The 21,401-nt window shown below is 44.5% G+C and overlaps 1 protein-coding gene across 5 annotated transcripts in view; it reads right to left on the bottom strand.

Moving 5' to 3' along the window:
• Window positions 1-21,401, bottom strand: part of KIAA1549L (KIAA1549 like) — a 674,355-nt gene that overhangs the window by 387,056 nt on the left and 265,898 nt on the right. For all 5 annotated transcript variants that reach the window (XM_086955871.1, XM_086955872.1, XM_086955873.1 and 2 more), the window contains one exon: window positions 17,132-17,363. In XM_086955871.1, coding sequence (XP_086811997.1) covers window positions 17,132-17,363 — 232 coding nt within the window. The remainder of the gene's footprint in view (window positions 1-17,131; window positions 17,364-21,401) is intronic.

The raw sequence follows: 21,401 nt of genomic DNA, 5'->3' as shown, positions 1-21,401 counted from the left end.
CACAGACACAGTGGCCAAAATTAAAGTGGATGGGCAGGTATCAGAACTGGTGCGGATTAGACGTGGAATGAGGCAAGGCTGCCCTTTCTCCCCACTGCTCATCACTGTAGCATTAGAACCCCTGGCCTGTAAAATTCGACAAAAGTATGTGGACGCAGCACTCAGGTTCCACCAACGCCAAATAGGGATATCCCTCTATGGGGACGACATGGTGCTCTATGTGAGAGAACCGCAGCATAACTTATCGAAACTCTTGAGAGAGTATATCCGATTTGGTTCTTTTTTCAGGGCTCCAGATCAAGTGGAACAACAAATCCACGATTGTCCCCCTCACTGAGTGTACCCAGGCCTGCTCCTTGGAATATCCTTTAGAGTGGCAGACCGATCCGGTAAAGTACAGGAGAATCTGGATCCAAAGGGACCAGGCGGAAGTCATCAGCATGAACTATGGGAAAGCAATTGATAAACTTGAGGAGCAGGTGGATAAATGGGCCAAACTCCTCTTAACATTGGCAGATAGGATAGCCATTATAAAAATGGTCAGACTACCCACATTTGTATATCTTTTCACCAATATTCAGATTACCCTACCTCAATACCTTTTCAAATCACTACAAACGCATATTAACAAAATGGTATGGGCGGGGAAGCAGGCGACGATCAGCTGGGACACGCTGTCCCTCCCCTACAATCATGGTGGGTTTGCGCCCCGAATTTTAAACTCTATTATCTGTGTGCACAGGCACACTATGCCCACTATTGGTACCACCCGGTTCAATATCTGCCTCATCTTGCTGAGGAGGAGGGGGATGCTCACCCCATACCATTACACCATATTTTGCCCCACAAGTGAAAGGAAGTCCCCAGCTCCGATATAAACTCCATACAGGCCACCCCTGAAGCTTGGCAACAACTGGGAGGCATGACTAGTAAGCTGCCATTATACGCCCCTGCCATGCCGCTTGCTAATCACCCCCGCACTGTCAGTGACACAAGAAGAAACTGCTGGCGATAGCGTTAATAGTAACAAAGTGTAGGGTGTCTATGCACTGGGACAGTAAGCTCCGCCCAACGACTCAGATATGGATAGCAGATCTGGTGTACTGCAGAGACACCCTAAAGACTTAAGAGGAGGAATTTCCTGCCAGGTCTCGTCCGAAAGATTTTTCGGCACCTCTCATGGCGTATTTACTGAAGCACAGTGACACTGTATCCCTGACGCCTGCCATTGCCCCGGATAACCTGGTATAAGTTTAGTACTTGCATTAAATATGATTTGCTCTTATGTGTATATCTGCTTTGTGTAACACCGTCAATCAATGTACGATGTACCATGACATGACTCAATTTTGTTGTATTTGGTATTATTGAAAATCAATGAAAAGAAATTATATAAAAAAAAATAAACACAAACAAACTGATGCAAAAAAGTTTTTCGTCTAATGGTGTAATTGATCCAACCGGAAGTGGAATTCACATTCTTAGTATTCCATATTCGGGAGATTTACCCCAGTGTTTATTATTTTAGGGCGATCTGAAGTGATGAGAGTGGGGTTAAAAAATGCCTCATCGCTAATGAAACTGTTAAAGAACTATGGAAGTTCTCCTGGTTTCAGGGAGACTTTTGCTGCTGCACCGGAGGCATTTGGTGCACCTCAAAGCCTCTTTTTTTCAGATACCCAAAGGAAAAGACATAACCTGCAAAAGTCACTTTTATAAAAACCATGAAACGAGGGGCACATCACCCTTGGGCGAAAAATATACATTTGCTCCCTCTAGATTTTCAGGGAGATTGTATTTGTAAAGCATATTTGTTGGAGCCTTCTTCAGCAATAATAATTTAAGCATATTTCTCATTTCTCTCATAACATAGGGCTTATTGCCATTTTTAAGCAGTGAAAACAGCGTGTTGCAATGACCCAATTAAATGGTGTTCAGCTATTGAACTAGAAAGAAAATCACTTGCAACTTCTTTAGCGCCGTGATGTCCTTTCAGGATGAATGTTAGCGCTTTACAAATAAATAAATACAAATACAAAGGCCAAAAGGCTAAATTGGCCCGCAACTATTTGAATCCATGACCTGCAGTTCACACCGAAGGGTATCTATGGCAGATAACCGGTGATTTATGTGAGATTTTGCTAGGGACCATTACCTCAAAGAAGTGAGGGTTCTCGTAGTGAAAATGTACCTATCTACAAGATTATGGGGTGAAATTAGAGCCTAATTTGCCGCATCATAAACTGATCCATCTAATCCAACTTCCCTGAAGACTAGAAACATGCAGAGATAAATCCCTGCTGAAGAAACCCTCTGCCTACCCGACAGATCTCTAGAACTACAGGCCCATCTCTCTGAGCCCCTTCCCAGCCAAAGTAATCGAGAAGGCCCTCAAAGCCCAACTCACAGAATTCATCAAAACTAATCCCCTGGCCCCCCTTCTAATCTGGTTTTAGAAGCAACAACAGCACAGAGACTGCAATCCTCCCCACTACCGATGACATTCGCAATCTCCTCGACCGAGGCGAAACCACAGCCCTCATCCTCCTGGACCTGTCGGCCTCCTTCAACACCGTCTCCCACCACACCCTTTGCACAAGACTTCCCAACGCCGGTATCCACAGCAAAGCTTTTGAGTTTATGCGCTCCTTTCCCACTGGCCGAACTCAGAGAGTCAGGCTCCCATCATTCCCCTCAGAACCTACAGAGCATGTGCGGCTCCGCCGCGATGGTGGAGGAGCGTCGCCCCACTGGCAGAGTCAGCAGCTAAAAAATAAAACAATATTTTATTATTGTTTTATTTTTATGCAGCTGGCTCAGCCAGCTTTTACAGGAGGGGGCAGAGCCGGGGCATGGGAGGGGGTAGTAGGAGTGCTATGTGCACTCTCCAAGTGCACATGTGTGTTTCGCTGTGCGTCTAAAGCCAACTAAAACACACATGTGCACTTAGGTTTCTCCAGCCTGTATTTTGTACTCAAGAAAGATCAAGATCTTTGATCTTGAATTGATTACAGAGATTGAAATCAAATCAATTGCAAGGACGGATATCTTATGAATATAAAGAACAGCCTACAGCCAGCCCATGGGGCATCAGTCTTTACTTAACTTGATTTATGAGGTGCTTATCTGTTGTGTATAAAAGAAGGCAGCATGATGAAAACAGCTTTCCGAACCCCATTTGGGCATTTTGAATATCTTGTAATCCCATTTCCGTTATCCAATATTCCTGTCTTTTTTCAGCGCTTTAAGATTTGTATATTGTCTGATGTCTTCATTCAGTGTGCATTTCTCTATTTGAATAATATTCTAGTGTATTCTAAGGCTCTTGCACATCAAGAAAAGGTGAGTTTGGTATTATCAGAACTTCAGCAACTTGATTTGTTTTGCAAACCTGAGAAATTTGAATTTTAGGAGGAAGAAGTTAAGTGTCTTGGATTTAGATTGAATGCTTCTGGCTTTTTCATGCACCCAAGAAGGTTTTCAGCTATTTTGTATTGGTCTTCATCTAGTAGCGTTAAAAAGACTTTCAGTTTCCTTGGAAACTTTTATAGTCAATTTATTAAGAATTTTGCAGTGATAACCAGTGACATTACACATGTTAAAAAAATAAGAAAGTATGAGGAGACAGTTTTCCGGGGACAATCAAGGCTAAAGAGTTTTTAATACAATCACATGTTTACTTAAGCACAAATCATATGTCAAGCTGATATTTAAAATCAGTTTATCGTGGAAACTAATAACTTGAAAGAACACTTGGAGTTGTTTGTTTTACAAGAGCAAGAAAGTTATTGACAAGAACATATGTCTTTTATTTATCTCCAGTTTTCTTAAACGCTGAAAGGGATTACTCAGTATTTGGAAGGTAACCCTTAGTTGAAGTTGACTGTTATTGAATGTAGAGATTTTTTGATGGGTACTGTAGAGCAATATGAAATCTTAAATGATCACTAGAATAAGAAAGTGCTTGAGAAATTGTCAATGAAAGAATAGTCATAAAGGTAGATGGGCATTTTTCTTTGAACTGTAGGATTTTACTATCACTTATATTCCTGGTTTGAAGAATGTGCTGGTAGAAGTTCTATCCCATCATGTTCCTGATTTATCACTCGCTTATCAATTCCCTCTCACCTGTCGCTGGGATAGTTCAGTCTTTCTTAGAGAGTCATTATGGCTTATGATCTGATCGATTCAAATGATTTAGATCTTCATCTAAAGACCTGTCTGGTTCAATAAAAATAATTGTATTTCAGGCAAAAACTTTTTTTGAGGCAACCACAAAATTACATTTGGATATTGTGAAAATGTTTCACGACTCAGTCATTTCTACTTTACACTTAGTTTTACAGTCTGTTTGGTGCCAAAGGTTCATTCTAATGTTTTAAAGTATGTTCTTGCTTGTCCTTTTAGTGCCCATCAGAAATCTTTGCATTCTAAGCTTTAGAGATATTTACAGTCATTACCAGTGGCTCCGGAAGAATAGGATTTTATAATGATCATCATATTCTCATTTCTGATAAATGCACTTATTAGTTTTCACTTTTTGAAGAGCATTGTGTAAAGCATTGGCGGCTGAACTTTTTCTACTATTCTCTACTGTACTGCTACTCAACTCAATTGGGCTTCCTATTTACCTGTTGTGGACTTTACTTATACTAATGCAACCCATAGTGTCATCAACGTTTCACCTTTTTAGGTCTGGTGTTAGCCAAGACCTTTTGATAAAAAATATATATATATGTATAATATACTTACTTAAAGGGGCTTTTAGGCAGCTGTCTTCGCCCATTGGTCTGTTGATGTATCATTCACATTTTGCTTCCCTCAACTACAGCATAGTGCATGAGGCAGATGGTTAGTCAACTTCAGGCACTAGATAACTTTACTTTGAGTGACCACATTTTGCTGTTTCACAAGGGGCATATCCACACACAAGATAGTTCTCTTGAGTGCCAGGGGTTGTATTACTTTGGTGTTGCATTTGTGTTTACAGTCTAATGAGATAACAGGACAATTTCTACCAGCTCTTCCATGTTGCTCACAGGTCACATTCCAGCTTTATCAGTTCCTGTCTTCTGCTGATGGCGTTGTAAATTCCTTTTTGAGTCTCCTTTTTATCTGAGTGCTACTCTTTCACAACATACCAAATTGTGTCCATTTGAAACTGTTCTTCATGAGGTTATCATCTATATTTTAGAATGGGAGCAATAAGAGCATTTTTAACTGCACTACTGTATGTCATGCTGGTGTGTATTTTAAATGGGGACTAAAGTTATACTTGTAAACCAATTGACCAATTTAGCCTGTATGCCATGCTTTCATGACTTTCTAGATTGGTTTTAATGCTCTTGTATGCTGTGCTTCTATAGACATCTAACTTTTATATTACTAATTTTGGCTCTACTGTTTATTCCAATTTCTTGTCCTATCTATCTATCTATCTATCTATCTATCTATCTATCTATCTATCTATCTATCTATCTATCTATCTATCTATCTATCTATCTATCTATCTATCTATCTATCTATCTATCTATCTATCTACCTATCTATCTATCTATCTATCTTCACAACCGCATCTGTCTGCCCACCTCATTACCTGTCTGTCTGTCTACCTCATTGCCTGTCTATCTATCTATCTGTAAGTCTGTATATATATTTACCTTTCTGTTGATCTATCTATCATCTGTCTGTCTACTTGTGTGTGTATCTATCTACCCATCTATGTATCAACCTGTCTGCCTTTCTGTCTAGCTACCTGTCCGACTTGCTAGTTACCTGCCTGTCTGTCTGTTTATCTATCTAAAAACCTATATGTCTAGAAACCTATCTATCTGTCTGGCTATCTATCAATAAACCCTCTCTATCTGTCTTTGCAAGCCTTCCTTTTTACCTGTAAAACATTACAAAACACTGTACTAGCAAAGAGACTCGCATCCAATGGCAGATCAATTGGCTTTTTCGGGGCTGGTGTTTTCCAAGACCTTTTGATTTTACTAAAATGATGTCTGTAAAGTAGTTAGTTACAGGTGTTTTAGACAGACCTCATTAGTCTGTTGTTGTGGCATTCACATTTTACTTCCATCCAATCCAATCTAGCAGTTAGTCAGTCCCCTTCAGCCATTGTCTGACTTTACTGTGAGTTACGGTATACTGTCCGTTCACAAGGAGTACATCCACGTAAAAAGTAGCTCTCTTTGGTGCCAGGGTCTACTATAGCAATTTGTGTTTTTGCAGACCAAAAAAACATTTTTCTCTTCTATCAACTTTTGTTTTTAGATTGATGAGGGACACCACTTTACAAAACAAAAACCACAACAGAACAAAAACAAGAATGACCAAAGCCAAAAGGCTGGTGGCCAGAGCCAGATCTCTTGCCTTTGCCAATGTTTTTTGAGTATGCAAGGAATCAATTTTTCCTTGTATTAGAGGCATGGCAAGGGTGTTGAGGGCCCTAAGGCAAGCAGTTACAGTGGGCCCCCAACCACCAGTTTTGCAGGAATAAACACAAAATTATGAGGTGTGGAGGAACCCTCATATCCTTGGGCCCCGGTGCCACTGCACTTGCTGCACTACTTTCAGCTGTGCCCCTGCCGCATAGTGAACATTTCTAGAGGTTACTGATTATTTGAATCAGCATAGGCAACTTGTTTCGGAAAGTTTTCCCTGTTTAAATGACACAAATAAGGGATATGCTGATACATCAAGATCAAATTCTGCCCTTTTTTGCTATTGGATAGTAGGACTGACTATATTTTCATTTTATTCTTGTCCATATCTTGATAACTAAATTTCACCATGATTTTTGGTTCATATGTGATAATTCATCAGGTCAGTACTGGAGCCTTTCGCTCAAGGTTTCCTCCAACCTGGAAAATGGAAAGGGGCGACCGCTCGGTCCCCCCGAACGTATGGTGGAGTACCCCGATCCCCCCGGGAAGCCATTTTTGGGCGGGAGGCGAGTCTCGGCTGGTATGCCCGAAGCGGCGTAGCCGAGGCGCGCCTTTTCCCGCCCAAGAGGGGGCTGTCCTAGACACCTACGCCGATGGCCACGCCCCGTAGGCGGATTGGAGGAGGGTCCATGCCCGCCCGAAGAAGGATAAAAGGAGCAACAAGCCAAGGAAGCATCCTCTTGTTCCTGTGCTCTGAAGCTGCACCTCCCCGTTGCACATGAGCTCGAGACGGAACGAAGAGCCAATTTTGAGAATTTGTAATCCTTGTGTTTTGTCTTCTAGCACTTCGAAACTTTGGTTCCAGGATCTTTCGGTCGACTATCGTAAGAAAATGCCGGGCAAAAGGGTCGGAAAGAAGGTTAGCACCGACCAAATGCTTCGTATGCTGGTGAAGGACATGGCGAATATGAAGAAGCAGATGGCGGCCATGAATGGTACGGGCCGGCCTAAGAAAGTCATCGGACCAGCATTGCCGGGGATAGTCCCTGCCGGGTGAGGTAAAAGGGCCAGGAACAGGGTGGCAGGGGGTGAGGCTCCGGTTCCAGAGTCACCTCCGGCGAGCCCGGTCAGGTCAGTGGAGGCCCCAGTTCCGATTCCGGATGCAGGACAGCCGATCCCTGTCGTAGTTACACCGGTGAACGAGGGGGATATGCCACCCGAGTTGGCCGCCCAGTTGGCGGCGTGGTTGGGCAAGAATAATGAGGGTGCCATAGCTCCAGGGGATACGGCCGAAGAGGCCAAACTAATAATGAAGCAGTTGCGGCAGTCGCGAGATGCTGCGAAGGCACCTTGTCCTTTTGTTCCCCCTCAGGTTCCCGCGGAACAACCGTCTTCAGGCGTTGGAACAGCAGCAGCAGCGAGTTCAGCTACTGATTCGGGTAAGAAGCCGTTGCCAATGGCTGGGGAGGGGTCGGTACCCTCAAGAAGGGAAAAAGTGGTACAACATATACCGTTGGCCACGAAGGAAATGATATGGGCGGATAAATACGTGAACATATTTTCACTATTGACTGATCATTATGAAATAGAACACGTAAAAAATCAGAAGGAATTGTTGCATCCAAGTGTATGGCGAGCAAAAATGGCAGGTTTCAGAGTTGATGAGACAATCGCTAATTGGGCCAGGGCTTTGGGATGTTCACTGCAATCATGGGGGAACGTAGGCCTGAGGTATTGACTGAGTTGGCTTGTTACCAGACACGAATAATGGAGTTTTATGAATCGTACGATGGGGATCAATGGTTGGGTTATGATAACAAATTTCGTAAGGCCAAGGAGCACGACTCATCCCTGACGTGGGATTGTTTCGACTCCATTTGCTGGCAGAAACAGGTCAGGTCAAACTCGACAAAGCCGTCTTCGTTTGGCGGGAATGGGGCAGAGCCTTCCCGCCATTCCCCGGCGGTGCCCTTTCGAGCAGGCACCGGTAATGACCAGCACGCAAGGAGTAATGGGAACTCTGGCAAGAAAGGGGTCTGTTGGAGCTTCAGCAGGGGCAAGTGCACTAGACCACAGGGGACGTGCAAGTTCAGGCATGAGTGTGCAGGGTGCGGACAGTCTTCACACCCCGAGAGTTCGTGCAGAGCCAAGAATGGCGATACAGGGAGTGTGGGTTTTGGCGCCATCTTCGGTAACCATTGGTCGGCACAAACATGGCCGGCATGGTGGCACGAGAGTGGGCTCACAGGTAACATTGGGTTTCTTGAACTGTTCCCTATTCTAGTGGCCTTGAAGACATGGCCGGAGGGGTTTCGTGATCGCACTGTGGTGTTCTGGTCAGATAATATGACCGTGGTAGAATGTGTCAATAATCAGGCAGCACGCTGCAAATTGATCTTGAGACTGATGAAAGAAATTGTCCTGCTATGTATGAAATTAAACGTCCACTTTAGAGCAAAACATGTGCCTGGGGTACTGAACCAGGCGGCTGATGCACTCTCTCGTTCTCACATGCAGGCCTTCCGGGGCCATCTGCCCTCTGCGGACTTGGTGGCGGCACCATTTCCCGAACTTCTCTGGTCTCTCGGTGCCCCGGATTACAAAACCTCGTGGGAGAGAGTCTAGCCCCCAGGACAAGGAAGGCATATGAAGGGGCGTTCCGTTCCTATTGGGCATTTTTGGGTCCAGATAGGGGGGAGCATTGGGGGCAGGAAGAATATGTCCTGAAATTTCTAGTTTCATTGCATCAGGCAGGCCGATCAGTGGCAACAGCCAATAGACACCGAGCCGCCATTGCATTCATGGCGCAGGCTCATGGCATTCAGGACCCCACAGCGTCCTTTCTGGTGAAAAGGCGCTGCGCGGGTGGCAACGCCTTGAGGGTCGTAGAGAGGACGAGAGGCGCCCGATAGGGCTAGCAAGGTTGTCCCAGTTAATGTCCGTACTCCCTGCGACTTGTTCATCTCAGTCAGAGATAGTGCTATTCCGGGCCGCCTTTGCATTAGTGTTTCATGGGGCTATGCGGATAAGCGTACTGGTAGCAAGGAACAAGCAGGATACGGGGGGAGGTCTGTGTCGAGAACACATCCAGATTAAAGGTGACACGATGGTAGTCACTATAGCCAAGTCCAAAACCGATCAGGGAGCGATCGGAGACAGTGTGGTTGTTCAGCGCATGCTAGGGTCCCACATGTGCCCAGTGAAATGCGTAGAGGAGTATTTAGCGCAGAGGGCGGCATCATGGGGGGGGAGCTTGCTGAGACATACCAACGCCACCCCACTGACCAGGTTTCAGTTTCAGCGGGTGTTGACAATGGCAATCGCGGCAGCGGGCTTGAACCCGGGCGATTTTGGGACCCACTCATTCCGGATAGGTGCTGCTACAGAAGCTACAGCCAGGGGTTTGAGTGTGGATAAAGTGAAACAGTTAGGGCGTTGGTCCTCGAATTGTTATAAGAGGTATGTGCGGTTGCACATGTTGTGAAGCTAATGTCATGCACTCACGCTTCTTGTTTTCTGTTTGGTTTTCAGTTTCGCGAGCAGGCTTTGCGGGGCGGACTGTGCAGTTGACCCGACACCTGGGGACCAGCGGTCAAAAATCACCGGCTGAGGGAAGAGTGGTGTGGGTCGTCGGCCACTCATACGTGAGGCGTGCCGCAGACGTATTCAAAGCAGGTGACATGATTCACAGGGCTGGGGAATACGGGTACAGGGTGACCTTCTACGGAAGGGGCGGGCTCTGTATTGACCAGTTTCAAAATTTTATGGAGGGTCTGTTAGGGCGGACAAGGTCACCGCCATCTGTAATCATAGTGCATCTTGGGGGCAATGATTTGGTGACCACGGGTCGACGAGTACTTCTCGAATTAATCTTATCCACAGTAAGTTGGTTGGCGAGAAGGGTTCCGGGGTGCACGATTGCATGGTCCCACATGATTCCACGGAAGGTGTGGCGGGGGGCTATTTCTGTGTCGGCTTTAAATCAGTCGGTGAAGAAAGTGAATAACAAACTTGGTAGGTTGTTCCGTACATGTACATTGCATTCTATTCCTCATGGATGTATCAGGGGGGACCATATGTACCTGGAGGATGGGGTCCATTTGTCCCGGGAGGGGAATGCTTTACTCATAGGAGACTTCGTAGCTTGGTTAACAAGTTTGTGCAGCCATGACCTTTAAGTAGGAGTTTTGTGGGGGGTCCGGATAGCCGGTCAACTATCCGGCCTGTGGCGGTAAGGTCATGATCGGTGAGCAGTAATTGGAAGATCCCTAGAGGTGGGGCGTCACCCATTATGGATGGGAGCGCCCGGGGGGAGGCGGCCATTGGCCCCTCAAACGGGGAGGCGGTCCCCTTCTAAGGATGGGGACGCCGAAAGGGAAGGCGGTCAAGGCCCCTCCCTGGGGAGGAGGGGCTACGGGCCCCTCCTGGGAATTTCCCGGGGCCAGGACATCTGCGACGGCAGATGTGGTAAGCAGTGTGGGGTGGGAGGGGGGTCTACGCTACCTTCTAGACACCTCACACGAGTGCTCGGACGACCACTAAGATGGCGTCGAGTAAACAGGGGCCCCCGTTAAGACAAGGGAAATTGGAAGTTGGCACAGAGGTACAGTCCTCTGTGCACCCGCCCCTCACAGGTGAGGGGGGAGTTCTGGTATTAGGGATCTGACACCGGTTACGACCTTGCCGTTGGCCCGTAATGTTAGGATGTACAATTTCAATTTTGAGAAATGCATTTACAGGATGTTTTAGTATCGGCTAGGAGAACCTTTGTATTAGAGATGTGTTAAGGTTAGCCAAGAACATCGTAATGTGTAAATGAAATTGTACATGATATGAAACTGTTATTTTAAGGTTTTAATTTTGTTTCATATTTTTAATAAATACGGCCGGGAGGGTAACTCCCTCCCGCCTTCCAAAAGTTCAGAACCGTTTCCGTCTTCCCATTCTTGGGGATTGTGTTGAGAGGGGGTGTCGGGTATCCCAACCATATGGAAAGGGGCGACCGCTCGGTCCCCCCGAACGTATGGTGGAGTACCCCGATCCCCCCGGGAAGCCATTTTTGGGCGGGAGGCGAGTCTCGGCTGGTATGCCCGAAGCGGCGTAGCCGGGGCGCGCCTTTTCCCGCCCAAGAGGGGGCTGTCCTAGACACCTACGCCGATGGCCACGCCCCGTAGGCGGATTGGAGGAGGGTCCACGCCCGCCCGAAGAAGGATAAAAGGAGCAACAAGCCAAGGAAGCATCCTCTTGTTCCTGTGCTCTGAAGCTGCACCTCCCCGTTGCACGTGAGCTCGAGACGGAACGAAGAGCCAATTTTGACCCACCCACCAGCCCCTGATGACAGCGATTTGTTTTGAATAAAGTCGAGTGACATGATACTGTTTCTTTTACAGGTTGTTGTGAATAAAGTTGATGAATTTGTTATGTAATAAAGTCGTTGATCTTTCAGCATGTATTTCGACAAAGTAATTGCAGCAGAGTTAAATGTAGTGCTTAGTAGAAGTTATACTTTGAATTGCTCAGTATAATTGTCTGTGGTATTCTCTCTTAGTTAAAAATGTCGTATTTATTTTTGGTCGGGCGGTAAGGTCATGATCGGTGAGCAGTAATTGGAAGATCCCTAGAGGTGGGGCGTCACCCATTATGGATGGGAGCGCCCGGGGGGAGGCGGCCATTGGCCCCTCAAACGGGGAGGCGGTCCCCTTCTAAGGATGGGGACGCCGAAAGGGAAGGCGGTCAAGGCCCCTCCCTGGGGAGGAGGGGCTACGGGCCCCTCCTGGGAATTTCCCGGGGCCAGGACATCTGCGACGGCAGATGTGGTAAGCAGTGTGGGGTGGGAGGGGGGTCTACGCTACCTTCTAGACACCTCACACGAGTCCTCGGACGACCACTAAGATGGCGTCGAGTAAACAGGGGCCCCCGTTAAGACAAGGGAAATTGGAAGTTGGCACAGAGGTACAGTCCTCTGTGCGCCCGCCCCTCACAGGTGAGGGGGGAGTTCTGGTATTAGGGATCTGACACCGGTTACGACCTTGCCGTTGGCCCGTAATGTTAGGATGTACAATTTCAATTTTGAGAAATGCATTTACAGGATGTTTTAGTATCGGCTAGGAGAACCTTTGTATTAGAGATGTGTTAAGGTTAGCCAAGAACATCGTAATGTGTAAATGAAATTGTACATGATATGAAACTGTTATTTTAAGGTTTTAATTTTGTTTCATATTTTTAATAAATACGGCCGGGAGGGTAACTCCCTCCCGCCTTCCAAAAGTTGGAAGGCGGGAGGGGGGTCCGGATAGCCGGTCAACTATCTGGCCTGTGGCGGTAAGGTCATGATCGGTGAGCAGTAATTGGAAGATCCCTAGAGGTGGGGCGTCACCCATTATGGATGGGAGCGCCCGGGGGGAGGCGGCCATTGGCCCCTCAAACGGGGAGGCGGTCCCCTTCTAAGGATGGGGACGCCGAATGGGAAGGCGGTCAAGGCCCCTCCCTGTCATGCACTCACGCTTCTTGTTTTCTGTTTGGTTTTCAGTTTCGCGAGCAGGCTTTGCGGGGCGGACTGTGCAGTTGACCCGACACCTGGGGACCAGCGGTCAAAGATCACCGGCTGAGGGAAGAGTGGTGTGGGTCGTCGGCCACTCATACGTGAGGCGTGCCACAGACGTATTCAAAGCAGGTGACATGATTCACAGGGCTGGGGAATACGGGTACAGGGTGACCTTCTACGGAAGGGGCGGGCTCTGTATTGACCAGTTTCAAAATTTTATGGAGGGTCTGTTAGGGCGGACAAGGTCACCGCCATCTGTAATCATAGTGCATCTTGGGGGCAATGATTTGGTGACCACGGGTCGACGAGTACTTCTCGAATTCATCTTATCCACAGTAAGTTGGTTGGCGAGAAGGGTTCCGGGGTGCACGATTGCATGGTCCCACATGATTCCACGGAAGGTGTGGCGGGGGGCTATTTCTGTGTCGGCTTTAAATCAGTCGGTGAAGAAAGTGAATAACAAACTTGGTAGGTTGTTCCGTACATGTACATTGCATTCTATTCCTCATGGATGTATCAGGGGGGACCATATGTACCTGGAGGATGGGGTCCATTTGTCCCGGGAGGGGAATGATTTACTCATAGGAGACTTCGTAGCTTGGTTAACGAGTTTGTGCAGCCATGACCTTTAAGTAGGAGTTTTGTGGGGGGTCCGGATAGCCGGTCAACTATCCGGCCTGTGGCGGCAAGGTCATGATCGGTGAGCAGTAATTGGAAGATCCCTGAATCAGCATAGGCAACTTGTTTCGGAAAGTTTTCCCTGTTTAAATGACACAAATAAGGGATATGCTGATACATCAAGATCAAATTCTGCCCTTTTTTGCTGTTGGATAGTAAGACTGACTATATTTTCATTTTATTCTTGTCCATATCTTGATAACTAAATTTCACCCATGATTTTTGGTTCATATGTCATAATTCATCACGTCAGTACTGGAGCCTTTCGTTCAAGGTTTCCTCCAACCTGGAAAATGCATTCTGCCTCTCATTTATCCCAACTAGAGCCATATATTCCTTATCCGTATCATCTGCTTCCATCTAAACCTCTGTCAGTTAAGTTACAAGGTCAACCAGAATATGAGGTTCAAGGAGTTTGTGATTCTCAGACATTCTAAGGTTGGCTTCAACCTCTGATCCACTGAGGAGATTATCTTACTAGTGAGTGTTCTTGGGAAGACACTTCTTCAGTTCATGCTCCCCTCTAAGTTCTGCATTTTTTCAATGGCACCAAAAGAAGCCAAGAGCTTCAAGAGAAGGGCATACTTTTAAATTTGTGCCAAAAGCATCACTAAGAACTTACCAGAGACTTCAGAAGAAGAAGGAGCACTTCTCGCGCTCTCTGGCATCTCGTTGTCGAACAGCACACACAGTGCATGGTCGAATGTCCTGACCACCTCTACGACTGCATTGAAGGTTGTTTTGACAGTTACCTGGAAGGGTGTTTCATGAGCTGCTGGATGATCAGGCATAAAGGGTGGTCATGGAACTGCAATAACCAGTGCTGAGCAAAGGATGTGAAACTTTTCATTTCACAAACAAATGGCAGGAGTTTTAGGAAACAACTGTTATAAACTTCCTTTTCTAAATTGGTGGTCGATTCATAGGATGCTATCTGAGGTTCTTAATCAAAGATTAAGCACTGTCTTTTGCTGTGATGTTAGATCCAATTTGAATTAAATAGAAGTAGGCATTTCCATGTAATGGATTGGTGGCATTGGATCTGTTCCCTTATTTTTCGTCACTTTCTTTAACCTTTCCTACTATTTTGCTCTTGGTTTTTGCTTCTAACAGTAGGAACATTCAATGGATTCTATATCTCAATATCCTTGCTTTTCTCTTCCCTTCTGTCAAGGGGAGTATGGTGCCTTGCTATTCACACCAGTATTATCCTTCATCTTAAATCATGGGCTACTAGATTTCCAAAGAGGTTTTCCAGTCTTTATGGGTTTAATTATCCTAACCCTCTTAAGGAGACACACAACACCTTTCATGTGTATTATTTAGGGCACAGTTACACCAGGCTATTGGGAGGAATCTCATTTACTTGGGCAATCAAGAAAGGGACTGAACAAAACTTCTCACTATTTAGTCCTTGACAGAGATTGAGTAACCCTTTGCATTTCCGAAGAGCAACTTCAGATACCTGAATGTCGTAAAAGGAGAGTACGAGTAACCATCATGGAGAGTGCATCACAAAATCCTCTTTCACAAGCGGCCCAACCTTGCCATCGCCAAATGCATGCACTGACAACTAATTTGCTACTGCTAGAAGACAAACAGGAGTAACATCCAGCCTCGGGGCACTATAAGCACATCACTGTTGTAAGGGTGCAAATTATTTGGGCAATTTTACGTATGCCATGTGTCTGCTAAGGTAATCTTCTTGCTGTCAATTTGTGCATGGTGTGGGACACCACTGCCTGTTATTTTGAGACCACAATATAAGTCTACATGATGGTTTTGAAAATGTATTCCCTCCTTTTCCCTTCCCACCATGAAGCAGTATCAATGCCACAATGGTTTATAGATGGCCAGGGTCTGTGGTGGAATGTCGCTCTGATGGTGAAGGAAGGTAAGGGACATGTCTGAGGCTGATGTCTCCAGGTCTTTATTTTTACAAGTGCTTAACTTGTAAAAAGAATAATTGCACTGGTCTGAAATGATTTAGAGCCCACCTCTGTTAAACGCTGAGATGGTGAGCACCTAGGCTGCAGAGTCTTGTTTCCATCTCATGACTCTTTCTTCCACCACTCTACACTTGCTGTCTCTTGATCTCACTTTTGCTGGTTCTTTTCCATCGCTGCATTCTTCTCCGTTGGCGCTAATTTCTTATGCATGTTCCTTTTCCCTTCTACCTTTTTTTCTGCAGCCTCCCTTTGGTCTGGTTCAAAGTCTGATGAGGAAAAATATATATTTAGGTCCTCAAAAAAGAGTGTTGATGCCTATCACATGAAGCCACCAGTGAAAATTAATCACTGGGGCCCTATCCCCTGCCCTCTTTAAAATGATATTTCCTTCTTTGGGGTATCTGATCATACTCTCTTACTCACCAAAGTTATTTATGTATTCCTGTTATTTTTGTACAACCTTTCTGTTTCATCCGTACTCAGGTTTTGAGAATAGCTGCCAAAAGCTTAGCTAACTTTTGAAGACTTCCTTCAATGGTCAAATAACAATCATCAGTCTGCAGATTGATTTTCTTTCTGCTTAAAGCCTTTGTATCACTGCAAGTATCATAAACCTTCCTGTCAGACCAGTGTCTGTGTGCTTGGCCGCAGGAGTTTACAGCTCATAGTTTATGGAGTCGTACATAGAGTCATCATCATTGTTGTTTGTTTTGGTGAGCTTTGAACATTAGTGGTGGGTACAACACCATCACCAAACAAGGCGGTGAAATGCAATGGAATACAGGGGCTTTTGGCAATATTTTGACCTTTCATCCCTGGGGAGAACAAGGACTAGTGACACAGAAAGCTACCAAAGACTGAACGGCACATGATTGGATTGTATCTACTATGATTGTGGCCAATCAGGTTGGCTAAAGCATGCTACCCTGTTTCAAACAGTGAGTACCAGGGACGCTGGTTTACAAACAGTGGTAAGCTGTGGATTCTGATCCAGAGGCAGTACACAATACTTGGAGATAATACGCACTCCGTCTTTGGGCAGAAAGCTCCATCCGTGCTTGCATACATATTGGGCACAGTATATATGAGAAAAAAACAGCACTGTGACGCAAATATATCATGGTATCCTCCAGCAGTTCAGTTCCGTTCTGGCAGACTAAATTTGATTGTATTGGATTTTTCAGAGTTTATCCTTAATAACCACGACCAAATCCCAAAAAATGCAGAAAGCATAGACCCAATATATCAATATTTTTTCCAATGAAGTGGGGCTATTTCCATTAAGTAAGGTTTATAAATCATTTGATAAACTCAAGTAACAGCTTTCCTGTTTTTGGAGAAGTATTGAAATCTTAGGGCTCAAGGACCACTCATTTTCCCATTTCCTCCTATCCCCTTTAACTGATGATTTATTAAATGTTATAAAATGTTATTTTTCTTTTGTTTCTTTGCTCCAGTGGGCCTGCTAGCACCCTCTATTGTGAAATATGGCACATACGAAATTTCAGTATATCAATGTAATATTGAAAGAGGGAGCATCAGTTCTGGGAGGGATATGATGGCCGGCTTACCTGTTTTCAACTGGAACCATTCTCCGGGAGGTGGAATTCTTGGTGAGGCCAACACCGTAATGTAGCGAAGACTTGGAACATAATTCTTAATATCTTTAGTGAAGCTGCTATTGCCATAATTTGTAACGGAATCCGTCACCGCTGAAGGTATATAGAAATTGATCACATTCTTAAGGGTTACTTTGACAAAGTAACCGATTGTAATAGTGTTCAAATCCGCTCCGCTGCTCTCCTAAAATTACAAAGATCGAATAATTATTACTTTGTTGCACAACTTAAAATGCGTAAATGTACATATGTACGCCTTCAATATGAATGCGTATAATGAGCAGATCTCTAAACCAAAGCAATCAACAGACACTTTCTTTGTGTTTCTTTAGAAGACACTTCAAATGCTGTGATATTGGGTGCTGTGCAAGACACACTCATTCATGGGGTAGATTGCCCCACAGCATAAACAATTTGGAAAACACATTCCGAAGGTAATGTTAAAGTCAAAGTTTGACCCCCAAAGCAATAGGTTTTATCGAGGTCTCCATCAGGACAAAGATGGGTACCACTACAACCCTATATCACTTGGGCCCTATTTCCCAGTGCAAATCTAGGCCACTAATGTAGAGAGATGGTATAAGCAGCCAGGCTTGACTTCACCCTAGACTCGACCGTAGAAAAGAAGTCATGAGATCCCCTGAAGGCTCGTGCACTCAATCCCAAACAAAGCAGGGACTGAGGCATACGAAGAGTCTTCACTCATACGAGGTATCACTAAATTCAGTAATGACAAACTTGATTAAAAGTAATGAAGATCGGATGAGTGCACTCCAAGAATGTGCCTGTGTCTGCCATTGCAAGGGGTCTGCATTATTGAAGTGAGCATAATAATGTTGTATCACAAATTTGATTGGCTACCCCCGACTCAACAATCCAACAACAGTGCTGCTTACCAATATTTGTCACTCTTGATAGCAATTACTGTGTGGAAGACACTGGTGAATTGACATAAAATTTAACGTGTAGCATGAATAACATTTACAAACTTTGAGAATGCAAATTTTCAAGTGTGAGACATCTATAACAGATCGTACTGCATAATGGAACATAGCAGAGAAGCCAATACAATTCACTCTCATCCGTTCAAGGTGATCAATAAGGAAAGGTTGAAACAACAATAAAACCGACAATATTAAGTAGAATGTACTTCTACTGCACACACTGCATCTGTTCTGTCATTCCTTTAGAAGCTGTGGTATCTCTTCATGATAATTTAGATTGCAAGCATTATTAAAATAAATTCAAATGTCGTGTGTAGAAATAATATTGATTGGGCCAGTTCCCGAGTAATTTTTCCCTTTGGCCACACAGGCAGGTTATTTGCTTGATTTTCCATGGCTATATAGAAAAACAATGATTCACTAGGAATTCTCATTAGATTAAATAAAAAAACTTTCACAAACTGCTATCATCAATCAGTGGCATAAATGAGTGTCTATAATAACAAGCATTACATACATTCAATAGAATTCAATAGTTGAAGGACCTGTGAGTTGCAATACAGATACTTGTTAATTTAGCAAAGGGTACAGACCATTCTTTCTAATTGATACTTATGTATACGTTTGATGTACCTTAATTTGAAGGGTGTAACGTAAACATCAACAACAGCAGTGCTTTGTGAGGATGCAGAAGTGAGCCAATGAGTCCAGAAAACCTATTCTATTAGGGATTTAGTCAACGTTTTACCCTATTCTGTGGGTCACTTGGTCATCATCAGGACAAAAGGGCATCTTTGGAGTAAAGCTAATCAAGAGATATGAAAAAGACTGCCGGGGCCCTGGAAGTTTTACCTAGAAAGCCAGTATTTTGTACTGCAGATAAGACTCCATATCATAAACAAACAGTATCAAAAAAAGTTGCCAATTGCTGAAAAGCCATCAGATAACTTCATAGGCAGCAAGACAAACGTCAACTCTCTTGGGCTGCCATCAGCAATGGATACATTGCTTTCAGGAAGGAGGCAAAGAAATCTTAGCACTTCTAGGGCAAAACACACTATTTCAACACTTCCTGGTAAAAGAAGTATTTGTAAAACATTAGCTCAGAAATAAAGCCAAGATGTGAAACTGCACAACAGGAATAACGTTGTTTTCTCATGTTTAATGATGCGGGCAGCATCAGCTTGACTTTTTTCAGAACGTGTTGCTTTGTCCATGATCACTTCTTTGAAGTCTGCTTTCATAGCCTTTGCCACCACAGACTCTCAATGTACAATCTTAAGCTTAGGCTGAGGGCATTTGATGTCAGACAAGGCATGCTCTACGCGAAAAGTGTTGGGCAAAACATATAAGGTACACGCTTTGACAAAAGAAGGACAAAAATGGAAATTAAGGCAACAAAAGGAAAACTGCTGCATGAAATCTACCATGTGTCTATACCAATCAATGGTATTAACCGTCCCACCTCCCGCACCTCCCGGATTCCACTGTACCAATCATTGGACTATTTCATGACTAGGTAGAACACAAAACTCCACTAGGAATCCATCGCTTCCCGGCGCTTCGCCCCTGCTCATGCTCTATAGCTCATTTCTCTTCTTGTTCAGTTATAAGCCTTTTTGGAACTTAACATTGGTTCTCTTATGAACTGTTTCATCAATGACCTCAAAGACACTGAAGCAGGGCCGGACTGAGAACACTAATCAGCCCTGCCAATTAAATCAAATCAGTCTCGAGGAGGGAGGAAGGGGGGGGGGGGGCATGCTGGTGAGAAACAATGCTGCTGCTTTTGTTACAGGGGGCAGATATTGCAGCACTGCTGCAAAACCAACCCAGTAACAAAAACCGGCCTCCACCCATCGAAAACAGCCCCCACCCTTCTGGCCCACTGGGAAAACACCCGGTGCCCGCTACAGCCAGTCCGACCTGCCCTGAAGTAATGGATTACACCACTCAGGTGGCATTGGTCAGGCAGAGGGTCAAAGACCCACATCTATACTGTAAATCACCCTGCAGAGATTACTACAGGTCACACAGTGGGTTGAATAGTAGATCACATGACCCAACCCCCCCCCAGCAGAACACAACCACAAGAAATGCCCAATATATAACATCATATGCATTACACTAGGTGAGGTCCGCCCACAAGTACCTCCAAGAATGATTCTCCTTGGAGGAACTCACGACAGCAGATGTAAACTTCTGCATCTAAAAGTGCTAAGGGGCTAAGCAATTGCCATGCAAATAACATGAACATGTCGATAGATTAAGTCATGTGATTCACTAACGTTTTTATCATAACAGTCCCGTGTTGAGAGCTCAGTCACAAGGGGTTCCAGATTTACTAAGATTCCCAGCGACACCGTGCAGCACTAACATTTGCCGGGATCATTGGGTCAAAGGTTATGATGATATGTGGGTTGCACTGAAAATATGGGTATCACAAGTAATATGTCACTTTAATAATAATACAGGTTACTTTGTCTGAAGAGGTAGGGGGAATAATATGTAGACCACAGCAGTTAAAACTCGGTTGGGTGTAGACTAAGGTTGCGGAGGGCAAAGTAGGAGACAAACACAGTATGTTCTTTTGACGGTTCAGTTTATAAACCCACTTTGCGATTTACTAACTGCTTACTAGATCGCAAAATTAGTTTAAAAGGGTATAAAGAATTGCCATTTATAGGAGGCACGATTAAGATGTCCCTTCCAAATACCGATTTGTTATGGTATGTATCAATGTTTTGCGACTGAATGCGAAACATTCAAATTCTTCTGACGTCCAACATGGAGTGTTCCCTTTGTGAATGAAAGCAAATGCTTGATGGGAAGTAGGCAGTGATCAAGGGGACAACAGTCTCCTCTCAAATAAAATGTTCTTAACTTTCAAAGTTTTTATAAACACATGCCAGTTTTCTTTAAGGAAAATGGTTTGCAATTAAAAATGTATTTAAAAAGCAATTACTGGCATGGTGGTCTGCTAACTCCAAGAGGCCACCATTTCTCTGACGAGAACCAAATAAATTGAGTCGCAATTTGTATTATACCTCATGAATATTGATGAATACGACTATAGATTTAGCAAAACAATCTATTTGTACATTGATCATTATGCAAAATTCCACACTGGTTGCAAAAATACTGGTTGCAATTTGCAACTAGTATTTTTGCAACCAGTGTTTCATACATCTCGTTCCAATCAATGAATGAATCAGTGAAATAGTATATACAGCACGCCTGAATTAGTAAAGGAATGTATTAATGAGTATTGAATTTGG

The sequence above is a fragment of the Lissotriton vulgaris genome, chromosome 2_1 (genome assembly GCF_964263255.1).
Source record: "Lissotriton vulgaris chromosome 2_1, aLisVul1.2, whole genome shotgun sequence".
NCBI classification, from domain to species: domain Eukaryota; kingdom Metazoa; phylum Chordata; class Amphibia; order Caudata; family Salamandridae; genus Lissotriton; species Lissotriton vulgaris.
This window is presented reverse-complemented; position numbering and strand designations above follow the sequence as displayed.